Below are 16,039 nucleotides of genomic sequence, written 5' to 3'. Positions count from 1 at the left end.
AATGGTATCAGTTTAATGGCCTATGAGGTCTCTCAGAAATTGTTGATAGGTCTTGTTTATTTTATGGAATCATATTGCTTTTGGTTTCCTGTGGTCGCTGAATTAACAGAAAACCTGTCTTTTTCTTCCAACAAGTAAAAGCTTCTGTTTATTGTTAAAGTTCTCACACTGAAAAAGAAACTGTCTCCAGTAGCTTTAAAAAGGCAAGCTTGCTGTATTTTGTTATAGTTTAGGAAACATGGTTATTATCAAGAGCCTAGGAAATTAATTGATCGACAGAGCTGTCCAGTGCAGAGTTACTGCATTAAAATTAGCAGCCTTAGACTGAAGTAAGCTTGCATAGTATAGCATTGTAAAAGAGCTTGAATTGCTTTGCAGTCTTAATTTTTGAATGATCTAGGATTGTATTATCTTATTCTGCTCCTCCCTAGAAGCAATCTAAAACCCGTCCCTCCAGTACCCTCGATCCTGAGCTAATGTTAAACCCAGAGATCTTGCCAAGGGCCAGCACTGTAGCTATGACAAAAGAATATTCCTTCCTGCGGACCAGTGTCCCACGGGGACCTAAATTGGGAAGCCTTGGCCTTCCAATGCAGTCTAAAGAGAGGAAAAGTTCCAAATCTTCCCGGTCAAGTAAGATCCGATCCCTGGCCGACTACAGAACTGAAGACGCAGAGGGAAACGCTAGTGGGACTGTGCCGGCTGGCGATTCACCCAGCGCTTCTCTAAAGCAAAACAGAAACAGCCTGACTTCGGTCGTGTCTGAGATCAGACTGACCCCTGACCCAGACGACCGCCTGGAGATTTCCTCCTTGGCAGAAGACAGCGTGTCGGAAATTGACGGAAGTGATGTCGGAATGCGGCTGGATGGCAACGAGAGCGACAGCTCCACCTACAGCAGTGTCTCAGGCAGGGGTCTGCACAGCACTTTACTCAATGCAGAAAGCAAGCAGGCCGTTTCGTTCACTGTGAATGGCCAGGAGATTCCTTTAGATGCTGTTGGACAGTTTCCTTCCATCCGGGAAGTGTTGCAGGCCGCAGCGAAGGAAGGACATAGCCAGGATCAGGAGCTGAACGGGGAGGTGAGGAGTCGGAGAGACAGCATCTCCAGCAGGTAAGAATTTACTGCGATATCTTTCTAATATTGCACCACTTGTTGTGGATGGGGGAAGCGAGATCCTTTCTACATTGGCTTTGTCAGCCACCTCCATGTTTACTATCATGAATGTGTGCATTGTGGAAATTTCTGGGACATGGTCACTAGGTGTGCGGTTGGTTGCCAGACAAATCTCATTGCTGCTGTGCCCTACTGAGCAACCAAATACATCTGTTGCACTCTTGCATCTGCTTGTAGCAAGGAAACTGCAGCAGTAGTAAGTGAGTTTTCATTCAGGGAAATTTCCCTGCTGTTGCTGACCTTTTTGGTGAGGAATCCCTCCGTGAAGGATCCAGGGAGCCCCAGTGATTGCCAGAATGTAGTTTGGAAACCACTGCTGCACTGAAATAAATGGCCCATGCTGTGCAAAGAGGGGAGTTCCTCTCTAGCAGTTCTTCGTATGTGGCAGAAACCGAGTTGCAAAGGATCTAGCTGGTTTTGAGCAGCTTGTGGCTCTTGTGATCATGGCAGTGTCCATCAGAAGGAAAGGAAATGGCTGCCTGCTTGGAGTTTTAAAATAATTTTTTAAAAAAATCCTGGAGCGATGTCTTTGTTTTCAGCTTAAGGATTTCTTATCCTAAACAGTTTCATGTAGGTAACTGTACTGATCTGCAGTAGATGAGCAAAATTTGAGACCAATAGCAACTTAAAAGACAAACAAGATTTCCAGGGTACAGGCTGTTGCATTGTAGATGGCTGAACTTAAGCTCATTCACAAATTCAGAACATTGACCCCCCTCCCTGCCCCAGGCTGAATATGGACATGGGATTCTTATTTCACTACCAGAGAGAATTTTCTGCCCTTAAAGGTTGTTTCCCTGCTCTAATCAAGTGGATTAAATTTTGCATTGTACCTTTGCATCACACCTCCTTTCCTTGCAACGCCTTCTGATAGGGGTAACAGGGCTCAGCAGTCTCCATTCCAACTTGTATCTGACAAAGGGAGCATTTTCTCTCAAAATCTTATAACCTGGAAATCGTGTTGGTCTTTAAGTTGCTATTAGTTCTCAAATCTTGCTTGTCTACCGCAGACCAGTACTGTTACCGACCCAAAACTGTTTAGGATAAGTAATCCGTAATCTAAAAACAAAGACATCACTTAAGAATTTAAAAAAAAAATCCTTTGAAACCCGGATTCTGCCACATATGAAGAATCTTATCTTAAATATAGATGGCTGGTGGTATTTTGTGCGCTGTTGTTGTGTACCCTGGCAAGGACTCCATAGCTCTTAGAAATTCCTAAAGAAATAATATGAGAGATCCAGGTTTACTTACAAGGAGATCTTTAACAATGCATCAGAGTTACAGAAGATGCAAGCTGGGCTTCTATCAGCTGACCTTGAGCGCGCACACGCACAGCAAAAGCCAGACTTCAAGACCACAGGCATGACTAAAACTATACATCTTGTATGCTAAATGCTGGCTATGAGTCAAATAATGATTCCCAAACACTTGATTGGGCCAGGCTGACTTGCACCTGGCTTCCAGTGTGGGAAAAAAACAACCTGTGCTTTGAAGATAAGCACTGCTGGCGATCATGAGAGAGGGTTGTCTTGGGAGCAGATGATCAGTGTTCTATCATTAGACACAAGGCAACTAAGCACTAGCGTGCAAGAAGGATGGAAGTCACCCAAGCCATACAACTCTTTTATCCAAAGAGTTCAGATTGTTTATATATGTATTTCCTTAGCAATGTTCAGTCCTGGGTCTGTGTACCATATCCATTTATTCTTTCAGCTGACTGTACTGGGGGTCAACCCAGTGAACAGACTGGACAACATACTGTCCCATGTTATATTTGTGGGGGTGACATTACAGACATTTCTGTCTTTAAGTCCTCAGTTGTCCTCTTCATATCTGTTAAGTATTTAATAGAGAAATCTCTCTAGCATGTTGCCCTTAACTAAGATTCAAGGGTTCTTCCCCCAGACACTCTTATCCACTTCAGCCCTCGGAATGCAAAAACCCTTCATTTCTCAGAAGCTTGTTTGATATTGTAATGATATCTTAAGTGCCTCTTTCAAATCAAGTGTAAATTAGTCAATAAAACAAAGCTGTTGCCTCTCTTCAAAGTTAATGCTATTGGCTTGGGATTAAATCTGAATGGAGTATGAAAAATCTTTCACCCCTTTTGTAAAAATGGCGGGTAGGTGTTAGCTCTTTGGAAATCACACCTCTGTTAAACTTAAGAGTGTCTTAAACCACATGCAGGGAAAAGGATTCAGCGAGTTCCTATCAGCGACAGCCTGGCCTAACTATAGCTTTACCCGTATTGCGCTCCAACAGTTTACCCAACATGGTGCCTGTGGGTGCCATGGCACCTGTCAGCATCTTTCCTGATGCCCACCAAGTAGGGGTGCCAGCCTCCAGATGGGGCCTGGAGATCTCCCACTTTTACAGCTGATCTCCAGCTGACAGAGATCAGCTTCCCTGGAGAAAATGGCTGCTTTGAAAGGTGGACTCTGTGGCATACTGAGGTCCCTCCTCCAAAACCCCATCCTCTCCTAAATCCACCCCCAAGGTCTCCAGGTATTTTCCAACATAGACCTGGCAACCCTACCACTGAGTGTTTTTAGAAAGGGGGCAGGGCCCAGTGGGCCTTTTGCCAAGCAAGGGTTCTGATTAGCCTCGGGAGATCTGAATGGCTGTGCAGGTTTTTAAAAAATCACTTCGGCAACAGCTGGCACCACATCACAAGGATCTTCCCTGAGGCAGCCATCTTGTGTCAAAATTCCAAAGGCGCCCACAAGCTCAAAGAGGTTGGGGATCCCTGGATTATGTTTTATCAGTCCACAGTAGTTCTATGTCAAGGGGCATTGAGCTGCCAGCTTTAGTTATCACAAGACATTGTGCTTTTGTCCTGCCTCCTTAGGCAGAGTTTTGTTGTTTGGTGTAATTGTGCTGATTTCTGGAAGTAAGTTCTGCTCTCTCTTTTTATGATGGTGTCACTGTAGAGTGGGTGAGACTGCAGCCATGTTGCCTTGATTTAGCTTTGCTGCCTTTACCAGGATAGCAGTCTGTGTTGGAGATAGATCATGAGCCGGTGACGGATATTTTGCTTTTGTTAATATGCGTGCAATGTACATAAGTAGCACAACATTGACACTGAAGTGTATGCTTTGTCTCTCCCCAGTATATCAATGGAAAGCTCTATTATGGGCACGCATGATGAAATGTTGCAGGTCCTCAAAGAGAAGATGAGACTGGAAGGCCAGCTAGAAGCGTTGTCATTAGAAGCCAGTGAGGTACAAACTTTTGTGTTTTAAAGCGCTGAGGCTTATTGAAGGATCTTGTGCAGCACTTAAAATACAGAATCCAGGACTAAAAGAACAGTACAGCTAAACTGGGTTGCCCAAAGGGAGTCTTTCTGTCTGTCATACACATATTTATCCTATCCTACCCTAGCCTCCCTATTGTTTTTATTCTGCTCTTATGCTTCATTTCATCATGAATTGTTTTCCCAGTGACAAATTACCAGTGTTCCTCAGTTATTTCCACTGCCTGTGAAAATACTTGTAGCTCGTATACCTGGACTTATAACAGTTACATGATTTAGTTTGTTTGTGATTGAATTTACATCTTGTTTCACTTCTGGTTTTGAGGGTTTTCCCCCCACTAATGCATTTCTCCACTTAAAATGTTAAAAGTAACATTTTATGCTTTAAAAATGGGCCAAACTGAAGAATCATGAACAGGGGTCCACTTTTTCTTTCTTTACATCTCCTTTCCCTCATAGAGCTTCCTAGAAAGCCTTTCGTAAGGATTGAGCAACCTCTGAGATCAGCATGGGATGGGGGTCTACAGTGGGAAGGGGGAATCAGCTGGAATCCCTACACACATACACGCATGCTATTTTCACAAGCAGAAATTCCCTTCTCTCAGAATCCATCTCATTTTGCTGCTTTTTTGAAAGCTGCTATTGCAGTTTCTTAAAGGGTCATTTATATCAGGGGTCCCCAATCCCCGGGCCGGTACCGGTCTGTGGCCTGTTTCTATGTGGGCTACCCCCCCTGTGCAGCCTCTCTGTCCCCCCGTTTATACCACTTTAAGGCTGGGGAAGGTGCCATGATGCACTTTCCAGGCCGGCCTCCACCACCCCCTGCTGATCAGCTGATCCAATCAGCGGGGAAAACCGCGGCAGCAGTGGCGAGCGACCGCTGAAACAGCCACACTGCCATAGTTTCCCCAGCCGATTGTATCAGCTGATCGGCGGCGCGGGGGTGGGGGGAGGAGGTCGGTCTTCAAGGCGCTTCACCTTAAAGTGGTAAAGTGGCCTTAAAGTGGTAAAAACAGGAGGCGGTGAGGCTGCGTAGGGGCGGGTGGCAAGGCTGCGGGGGGCGGGGCAGAGGAGGAAACGGGGGGAGGGGGAGGCACCATGGGGGGGCGGCCGCTGGCTCTGGGGCCACGGTGAGCTGGCCAGCCCTGGGGCTGGTCCCTGGGATAAAAAAGGTTGGGGGCCTCTGATTTATATCATGTTCAGAGCCAGTTCCAGGTTTTTGTGGGTCCAGGGCAACAGAGTGTAACTCGGCCCCCTTTACCCTTTGCTATAACCCCTATCTCCCCTAACCGCACCCCTTTTCATTTGGCCCCTTGTCTTTGGCTCTGACTTTCTTTCTCTACACCTTTTTCCGTTTCAATTTGTTTACTCTGTTAAAGAGAAATCATCCCAAAGTTTACCTTCTTGGTTGCATCGAAGAAACACAGAAAGTTGTCACCCTGTGGATGCAGCCAAAGTGTAAGTGCTTGGCTTTCAGTGGCAAAACAATTTAGTATATTACGCCATTGTGCAGTTAACTGGAGAAAGAGCTCACATTGTTTCCTAAGTCAGATATATCCTGCGGTTTGTCAAGTGCAGTACATGCAAAATCCTGCAGCAATTATCCAAGACCCTTAGGAAGAAAAAGAGCCTTTTGTTCCCTCATAATTCCCATTCTGATTCCTACTTAGATTCATAAAACATTTACAATTGAGCAGGAATTCCTTTGTGTATTAGGCCACACACCCCTGATGCAGCCAATCTTCCATGAGCTTACAGGCTCTTAGTACAGAGCCTACTGTAAGCTCCAGGAGGATTGGCAACACCAGGGGTGTGTGGCCTAATATGCAAAGGAGTTCCTGCTACAAAAAAGAGCCCTCCAACTGCGAAATCATGTCAATTATTCTTTATGATAAAGTTGTCTTTTTGTTGTAAATACTTCTGCCATTCTAGCTCATTAGGCTTTGTATTACTGTATAATTATGGTTTGTTTGTTTACAAACCATAGTTTGTTGCAAACTGCAGTTTTTTTGCAAACTGAAAAGACATTTCAGTTCTCATGCTGCATACATGGCTTGTTTTTATGTTTGAAAGCTTCCGTAAGCTTGGGGAGTTGAAAGGTGAGAGGTTAATAGAGCCATACATGGGAAAGTAGAGTTTAAGGAGGACTTTGAAGTAGGAACACTTGATCTGAAACATCTAAAACTGCTTGGGTTTTTCATGTCCTCTGGAACTGTCAATTTAAAAAAACTATGGTTTTCTTCAGGCTCTTAAAGAGAAAACAGAATTACAGACCCAGCTTGCTGCTTTGAACATGAAGCTTCAGACCCAGATGGAACACAGTCACAGCAGCCAGCAGAAACAGGATTCCCTGAACTCGGAGGTGGCCACCTTGAAGCAGTCGTGCTGGGATCTGGAGCGGGCCATGGCGGAGCTGCAGACTGCCTTGGAGGCCAAGAACGCCAGCCTGGCTGCTTCTAATAACGATTTGCGGGTGGCAGAAGAACAGTACCAAAGACTCATGGGGAAAGTGGAGGACTTGCAGAAAAGCGTCATTAGCAAGGATAGTGCAGGTGGGTATCTGCATGCAATATTTTTGCTGCTGTTTCTTCCTGTCGCACAGCTGTTGAGGTAGTTCATGACATAATTAAAACGGTCGTAAAAAGAAAAAAGCATTGTAGCGGAAAACTGTATTAAAACATGGCCTCAATTAAAAAACACTGATTAAAAACTTATAGCAGCAGCCAAAGTGAAATTCATTTCCACTGGACTTTTACCTTGTTCAGGGTAAATGTGTGTATATACGTTAGATTTGTAGAGATATCATTCCACAGATCCAGATCACACTTACCTAAGGGATATGATTCTTAGATTAATTAAGGAGATTAAATAATCTTTTACTGTCAGACCATATGATAATACCTTTTGTTATTGACCCCATGCAAGCGCGGTCAATGTGTTTTGTGCTTTCTTGTCTGTATCAAGCAAATGAGTCTTCCCACCAACAACCATAATGTTATTCAAGTGTTAACAGCAACAATAGCCATAGAAAACTAACCAAGATTGTTGCTAAAATTGAAAATTTTGAACCCAGCTTGGAGCCTTGCTTCAAATCCTGATAACCTTGGTTAGTCTAAACCATGGTTAGTAGTAGAGCAGTGGGAAGGGAAGGCAGAACTGGATGGAACAGGTAAGGAATGAGAGCCCACGATCTGAAGCCTCCTGGTAGTTTAACCAGGGTTAAGCAATTGGCTGTGTTATATAACTGCACATTGCCCAAGTTGCTAGATGTCTTGGGTACCCTGACTAACAGCCTCTTCTCCTTGTGTCACCATGACTTCTGACACAGCTTCAGAGGATTTTCTTCTATATATTATCTTTGTGGTAGCTCTCTGCAAGAGGGGCACCACTCAAACAAGCCCTACTTTGGTGACTGTGCTACATTTATCCTGAATCCAGATTGTTTCCAAGGTGGCTTGCAAGATCTCCTGCTGAACCTCAGTTTTATTGACTGGGGCTACTCTGGTAATAGTGGTGTTGTTGGGGCTTTGGCATGTATGTTTTAGTATTCCAAAAAGTTTAAGATCATGCTTGATCTGTAGGATGTCTTAATTCTTCTAGTATTCCAGCCTCCTTCCTCATTGGATTTTAAGTGTTTTCCATGTTACGCTGTACATTACACAAGTGCTTTCCAAACTGAGATGTCACCTAATGGAGACATTACTTCACGTATTGTTGTTACAAAAAGAAGCAGAACCTGAAAATCTTTTTACTTCAGTAACTTTGCAGGTGGTTGGGGGCACTGGCGTGTGTTTTTTTTCGATTTCCAAAATCTTTTGGCTTGTTTCAAAATATATGCCTTTTTGGTAATGTTAATAAAATGCTAACATGCTTTATATATAACTAGTTTTTGTTCGTTAGGACTGATCAGGTTTTCTTAAAATTTATGTACCGTGTTTATTTTTGTGGTTAGTGCAATATACCAAGAGGCTGCTGTACTGTGAAATCCCAGTGCTACTTAGCTGCACTTTCAGTGGTTGGGAGAAAGGAGAACCTGCCCATCTTTTATGGTAGTGGGTGGATTTTCACTACAAAGATGGGTCTTTTGCTGTCCTTTGTTGCAAACAATAGTTTGCAACAAACTGTGGTTTGTAAGCAAAAAGCAAACAAACTGTAGTTTGTGGCTGGAAATTACACTGTTTCCTCACATGCAAGAAATGTGAGTTAATCTCTTCATTCGGGAGCCAAATGTGAACTTTCCAGGAAGATTTCATGCTTACATAAAGCATATGATTGGCTCATTTGGGGAGGGACAGTGGCTTAGTGGTAGAGCATCTGATTGGTAAGCAGAAAGTCCCAGGTTCAGTCCCCGGCATCTCCAGCTATAAAGGGTCCAGGCAAGTAGGCGTGAAAAACCTCAGCTTGAGACCCTGGAGAGCCGCTGCCAGCCTGAGTAGACAATACTTTGATGGATCGAGGGTCTAATTCATATAAGGCAGCTTCATGTGTTCATCCTTGCAACCCCTAGCTTAGTTTATCCTGACCCCACCCTTTTAATTTTTTCCCCTGGGTTCTTCAGTTCATGACCTCCGACAGCAGCTTTCATCTCTGCAAAACCAGCTCCAGCAGGTGCAGTTGGACCGCACAACGTTGACCAACAAGCTGAAATCGTCTCAAGCAGAGATTGCTTCGCTGCAGAAAGTTCGGCAATGGTACCAGCAGCAGCTGGCGGTAGCACAAGAGGCGAGGGTTAGATTGCAGAGTGAGATGGCAAACATACAGGTCAGTACGATTTTCATCTTCTTTCTTACTGCTTTTCAAACTGCAGTGCTGTGGCACTGTGCAGAATACATGGGCTCCCTCCCTTACCCCTGTAACTGTCTTGTGAATACGAGGATGAGTTTCCCAAGATCAACTTTGAAGCTTTGTGGCCAACAAGGGACATGTACAAGAGTATTCTAGATCTGTATCCTTCCAAAACACTCCCCTTTTGCCCTTATTTGTAAACTTTTAGATAGGGATTTAAAAAAAACCACTGTATACGTACACGTATGTATAATTGCATTTATGTAAACACTTAAAAACACACGCGTGCACATAAAGACAGTCGAGTCTGAAGCATCAAAATTGTTGCTTCCACAACGTTTAAAAAGCTGAAATACAGCACATACAAAGTGCTCAGATCAGACATCACACCAAAGCTTGTTTTGTGTTAATGCTTATTTAGAACCCAAACCTTGGTTTGCGGTTCCAAATGAACAAGGAAGTCAAGGATTAGAGTTGTATAACACTTTTCATTTCCCATTTGCTCATCAATTCAGTCCCTTGGTGCAGTGACTTCTGGAGATGGAGCAGCAGCCATAATTACAGTGCGTCAATCTAGATATTACAGGAAACCATTTCATGTGTGGCATAGTGCTTGGAGTGTTGGACTAGGAGCTGGGAGACCCAGATTCAGATCCCCAGTCTGCCATGGAAGCTTGCCGGTTGACCTTGGGCCAGTCACACATTCTTGACCTACCCTTATCTCATAGAAGTATTGTGAGGATAAAATGGAGGAAAAGAGAATGACGCAAGCCATTTTGGGTCTCCACTGGGGAGAAGAGCAGTATATATATGAAGTAAATAGATCCCACTTCATACCATGGTTTGCCAAACAATTATGAACCATGGTTTGTCGGTTCAGGCACAATACCAAAACATAAGTGTCCTCAAACATGGTTTGCCATGATGTGTGAACTAAACCATAGTTTTGCATCAAAAAATGGGCCATTTGTACATCTCTCCCTTAAAACAGGGCGGGGGGATGGGGTGGGCAAAATATACACCCAAATAGTTTTGAGTACTCTGGTCTCTGTTTTTTATTATTGTCGAAGAGCACCTAAGATGCTTATAATATAACTATTTTGGGGGGTTTTGTCTCCCATAGGCTGGGCAGATGACCCAAGTGGGTCTGCTTGAACACCTTAAGATAGAGAACGTAACACTCTCTCATCAGTTAACGGAAACTCAACACAGGTCCATCAAAGAGAAGGAACGGATAGCCTCACAGCTGCAAAACATTGAGGTGAGGGATGCTCTGTAGATGCATCGCCGATGTTTTCCAATATTTTTTAGGAAGTGACATGCCTTATAAAGTTACATGAATGGGTGCCTGTTAAAGGCATAATTCTAAATATGCTTGTTTAGAAGTGAGGAACCCTTCACCCATTTTGTTGTGTTTTGTTTGGGAGGGACTGTGGCTCACTGGCAAAGCACCTGCTTGGCATGCAGAAGGTCCAGGTTCAGTCCCCAACGTCTCCATTTAAAAGGACCAGAGAGGAGGGGATGCGAAAGACCTCTGCTGAGACCCTGGAGAGCCAGTGCTGGTCTAAGTAGGCAATACTGGCTTTGATGGACCAAGGGTCTGATTCATTATGAGGCAACTTCACGTGTGTAGATGTCTGCCCAGGAAGAAAATTCATTTTTACAAAATATTTCATGTACAGTGTGGAGCTTTGTCCACACTTAGTGGCAAACATGACATTTGCTACCATGAAATTTGAACTTTGTTTCCATTGAAATCAAGAGGATTTGAAATGTTGTGAAGAAGAAGGTGCTGTTGTGTTGCAACTAAGTCATGCCCAACCCTGGAGCATCCAACTGGCCACTATGTGAGACAGGATGCTGGACTAGATGAATCACTGGTCTGATCCAGCAGGACTCTTCTTAGGTTCTTATGCTCTGAACCATTGTTTGATTTCCAGTCTGCTGTTTATTAGCATGGGCATTGCAAGTTTTCCCATGGCAGAGCTGTCTGCTTTTTCCTTCAAACAGGCTGACATGTTAGACCAGGAAGCAGCCTTTCTGCAGATCCAGGAGGCCAAGACTATGGTGGAAGAGGACCTGCAGAGAAAACTGGAGGAGTTCGAGGAGGAGAAGGAACAACTCCGAAAAATGGCAGATTCAGCAGCAACGTTGGAGCAGGAGTTAGAGCAGGTGAGCATGACTGGAAGATCCTTGGGGCTCTTTGAAAGACACCTTTGTATACAAAGCTCTGCTTCTCCCTCTGAGGCATAGGACACCTTGTGGGTGATTCTCAACCCATCAGTAGGGAGGCAGGACTAAATTTTCAACTTCCTGTTTCCATTGGGAGTCACCCTCAACTCAATTCTTTTCCTGCCTCTGTAGGGAGAGCCTCGAATATAGGATCATCTGCTACTATTATTCTCTTCATCTAGATACTTTTACTCAATTTCTTGATCCTTTGCTACCTATCTACTCATCATACTGTTCTATTGTCTAATCCTCCCTCTTATCTTTTCCTCTGACAAACTTTCAATATTTCCTTTCCCTGGCTGGGAGTCACCTTCAGGCATCCCAACTGCCATTTTGTGCCCAGTACTTTCTTCTAACGGGCCTTGAGATCGTCGTGGGCTCCTGCAAATGAGGCACTCCGAGGACGACGGCTTCCTTTCCTGCGAGGAGTGCGAGCCCTTGAGCAAACAGAGGGTTAGTGGAGCCGACAAGACCCAAGAGAGGCGGCTTGTGCGGATCTCCCCATTGTTGCCGCATTCATGTGGCGCCTCAGAAAAGCATGCCAAAACGGGCCGTAAAGAGAAAGACGCCCCAGCGAAAGGCAGAATGCAGGCCTCGGGACATCCAGATCCTTCCCAGTCCAGTGGAGATGGTGAGGCATGTGAGCCGGGCAGTAGAGTGCTAATTTCAGGGCTCTGATCCACTGTATACTGTAGCCTTTACACATTACTCTTGAGTAGACCTAGCGGCTACTCCAGGTACTGCACAAGAGGATTTGGTTCCTGTGCTGCTCCTTAGCGATTTCTTCTCTGTACTTAGAGGTCAAATGAGAGAGGAAATGCAGGCCTTTTGTAAGCATCGCAGTACAAAGAGACGCAGATCTCACTCCGATTCATCATTATCACCCTCCCCTACTATAAGACCAAAAGGGAAGGGTAAGTGGCCTACAAGGCAGCACAAAAACAGGTTTTCTCTCCAAATAGAGGAAGAGATTCCTCTCCCTCTAGAGGAGATGACCAGTCTGATAGAACCAATGACAAAGAAGAAGGAGAATTCCTCTCAGATGAGGAAGATTTAAATATTGAGGTCCCAGAGTCTGCCCAACGATTCTTTAAAATGGAGGACTATCAATATCTACTCATTAGAACCCTCACAGCATTAGATCTTGATGTTGAGGATGAGGATGAGGAAGCTTGAAAATTGAAAGCAGAACATAAGGGGAAATGGAATTTTTTCCACAAAGGGCATCCTATGCCAAGGCTTTTCCATTTTCAAAGTATTTTGAAAGGCAGATCAGAGCAGAATGGAGAAAACCATTTGCTAATAAACAGTACCCAGGATTTCTAAAAAAGTTCTACCAGTTATATTTCTTTACTAACAATTTCTTGCAGATTCCTTTAGTTGATGCTCCACTTGCAGCTGTTCAGAGATATGGTCTGGTGCTGGAAGACGGTCAAGGCACACTAAAAGATAATATTGACAAGAAGACAGAGTGTGCCTTACAAAGGGCACATGAAGCCTCTGCTATGGTGCTTAAAGCATCGGCAATAGGGTCCATGGTGGCAAGAGCTTCAATTGTATGGATGAGGAAAATTATCTCAAGGATCCCAGAGGAAGACCATCACATGGTGGAAGGGACCAATCGGGTCTTAAAGGCTGTATCCTTCCTGGCAGACTGCTCCATGGACTCCATGATCTTCGCTGCCAGAGCTATTGCTTCATCAACGGCAGCCAGATGTTCTGTTTGGTTGAGAGCATGGTTGGCAGACACACATTGTAAAAATATTGTGATGTCTTATCCGTTTCATGGAGGGCACCTCTTCAGCCAAGACTTAGATAAAATACTAGTAGATACTAAAGACAAGAAGAAGGCTATGCCCAAGTTTCTCTGTCGTCAAGTCAACAGACAGGGGTTTCAGTCTTTCTCTCGTGCGCAACACACGTTACCCCGGTTTAGACAAGGCAATAGAAGAGGAGCCTGGAATTCCAATAAACAGCCCTTTCGTCACAACATCTCGAACAGATTCAACAAGTTTGGAGGCAAACAGACAGAAAGATCGGACAGAGACAACAAACCAAACAAAGCGTGACTATGATGTAATTCCAATCGGAGCACGCCTCTTCCATTTTCAACATCAGTGGCAGAATTCAACAATGGACGCTTGGTGCAAAGAAATAGTCTCTGACGGTTACAAAATAGAATTCAGTCAAATACCATGCAACCACTTTGTCTGCTCATCAAGTCATACAAATCAAAAGAGATAGCACAATTCAAGCAATTCAACATCTTTTAGAAATAAGGGCAATAGAACCCGTTCCTCTGGAAGAACAGAAGAAGGGAGTTTATTCAATGTTTTTCACAGTGCTGAAAAGATCAGGCGACTGGAGAGCAGTGTTAGATCTAAAATATCTGAATACATTCATCCTGTCAAAGAAGTTTCGAATGGAAACACTGCGTTCGGTAACAGAAGCTCTACAACCACGAGAACTAGTAACTTCAATAGATCTCACGGAGGTGTACCTACGTATACCAGTCTTTGTGGGTCACAGAGGGTTCCTTCAATTTTGCTATCTCAACCATCATATGCAGTTCAGAGCACTACCGTTTGGCCTATCATCGTCTCCAAGGGTGTTCACCAAAGTATTGGTCAACTTAGTCGTCCTGCTGAGGGAACAGGGTATTCACATTCACCCTACTTAGACAACAGTCTTATAAGAGCGGCAACATTGGAAAGAGCACAGTTGGACACCAACAAGACCATCAAGATTCTGCAGAGCCACAGATTCAAAATCAACAGTCACAAGAGTTCACTGGAGCCATCGCATCTCCTAGAACACCTGGGAGTTATAATAGACACATTACAGAATCGCCTAGTTCTACCACTTCACAAGGTGCAAAAGATAAGGGAAGCAACCACAGCAGTGATTCAGAGCAAGAACTCATCTCTAATGTCGTTAGCAGTGCTACAAGGCTTAATGATTGCAACAATAGTTGTCATCCAATGAGGCAGGTTCTATTCCAGACCACTCCAGAACTTCTTACGACCCTACCAATACCGCATCTCAAAGAAGATGGACTGTTCATTGATGGCTCCACTGAAACTAAAGATGGATCTACGCTGGTGGACAAAGACTTCCAACCTGACTCAGGGAAAACAGTTTTGGATCGGAGAATGGATTTAAATATATACAGATACCAGTCTATCAGGCTGGGGAGCCACATGCTTCAGTGTTCCAGTCCAGGGCTCCTGGAACCAGGAGTCCAAGCTTCCGATCAATGTTTTGGAACTGAGGGCAATCGGACTAGCTTTGATCCATTTTGCTGCAAGGATCAACAACTGCCACGTATTAGTCAGAACGGACAATGTTTCTGCGAAAGCATACATAAACAGACAAGGAGGATCCAAGTCTACTCTTCTTCTCAAGGAAGCGACTCGTCTGTTAAATTGGGCACAATTTCACATAGCTTCGATAAGAGCGGAACATGTGAAGGGCTCCTCCAATATTCAATCAGATTGGCTCATTCGTCAGCAAATACGTCAGGGGGAATGGGCATTGAAGCACAGAGTATTCCAGATGATAGTGGATCACTTCGGCCAACCAGAAGTGGATCTGTTTGCATCCCCGTACAACAGCAAACTAAAGCACTTCTTCACACGCTTTTTTCATCCGAAAGCGGAGGCCACAGGCGCATTAACAGCCAAGTGGCTGCAGACCTTACTATTTGCTTTTCCACCAATTCCACTCTTACCAAGGCTGATAAGGAGAATCAGACTACTTCAAACCGAGATAATAGTGATGAGGAAGGAGGTATTGGAAAGAGTTTTTTAGTTTTATGGAAAAAGAATATACTAGGATGCAGGGATCAATGGAGACAGGCCTGCTCGGGCATGTCCCGACTTGCCTGGCTAAAAGACTGTATTGGCTTAGTTTAACTCAGGCTTGCTGACATAGCACTTTGGCTCAGCTTAGCTCAGGTATACAAAAATAGCAAGGTAGCTCGGTTTAGCTCAGGCTCACGACAATAGTATCTTGGCTTAGGGTGACTCAGGCTTTGCAGGTGCTAGAAGCAAGAGGAAGCAGAAAGGCTTCCCAGAAGCAGAACCGCCAAGAGACCACAGATGGTTTGTGGGTAAGGTTACCTAGGAAACAGATGGACCAAAAGGGGTTAGGAAAGGGACTAGTAGGCAACCAAAAAGGGAACATATTATGTACACTTTGGCTTTTGGTTCTGGGTTACGTGGTTTATGCAAGAATAACTGAAAGGAGTCGGCAGTTGTGCAAATGGTATATAAAGGCCTGCGTGCCTCTGTGGTCTTTGCTCAGACGACCATCTTGGTCTGGGCCCGCACGTGTGTATCAAATAAAGTTTGGCTGTTTTCCTGATTTCGCCTCAAGCCTCCTTTGTCATAGCACCGGCTTTAATTGACAGAGCGGGCGTTTCCTGCTACAGTGGTAGCTCCATACTGGCCAAGACGTCCCTGGCTTGCGGATCTTCAAGAGTTATCAACAGATCTTCCGCTACCTTTGCCGGTATCAGAAGACATGCTGTATCAAGGGCTGATATGTCTTCCGCGCCCAGAGTGGTTTCATTTGACCTTGGGGAAATT

At 44.4% G+C, this 16,039-nt stretch overlaps 1 protein-coding gene across 2 annotated transcripts in view; it reads left to right on the top strand.

Moving 5' to 3' along the window:
• The window catches only part of GOLGA3 (golgin A3), a 60,494-nt gene that overhangs the window by 10,654 nt on the left and 33,801 nt on the right, over positions 1 to 16,039 (top strand). For both annotated transcript variants that reach the window (XM_060249013.1, XM_060249012.1), the window contains exons 5-10: positions 432 to 1,114; positions 4,290 to 4,401; positions 6,679 to 6,985; positions 8,992 to 9,194; positions 10,342 to 10,479; positions 11,229 to 11,390. In XM_060249013.1, coding sequence (XP_060104996.1) covers positions 432 to 1,114; positions 4,290 to 4,401; positions 6,679 to 6,985; positions 8,992 to 9,194; positions 10,342 to 10,479; positions 11,229 to 11,390 — 1,605 coding nt within the window. The remainder of the gene's footprint in view (positions 1 to 431; positions 1,115 to 4,289; positions 4,402 to 6,678; positions 6,986 to 8,991; positions 9,195 to 10,341; positions 10,480 to 11,228; positions 11,391 to 16,039) is intronic.

This window comes from Heteronotia binoei, chromosome 11, assembly GCF_032191835.1.
Source record: "Heteronotia binoei isolate CCM8104 ecotype False Entrance Well chromosome 11, APGP_CSIRO_Hbin_v1, whole genome shotgun sequence".
NCBI lineage: Eukaryota > Metazoa > Chordata > Lepidosauria > Squamata > Gekkonidae > Heteronotia > Heteronotia binoei.
The sequence above is the reverse complement of the archived record's forward strand: the minus strand, read 5'-3'. Positions and strand labels throughout refer to the sequence as shown.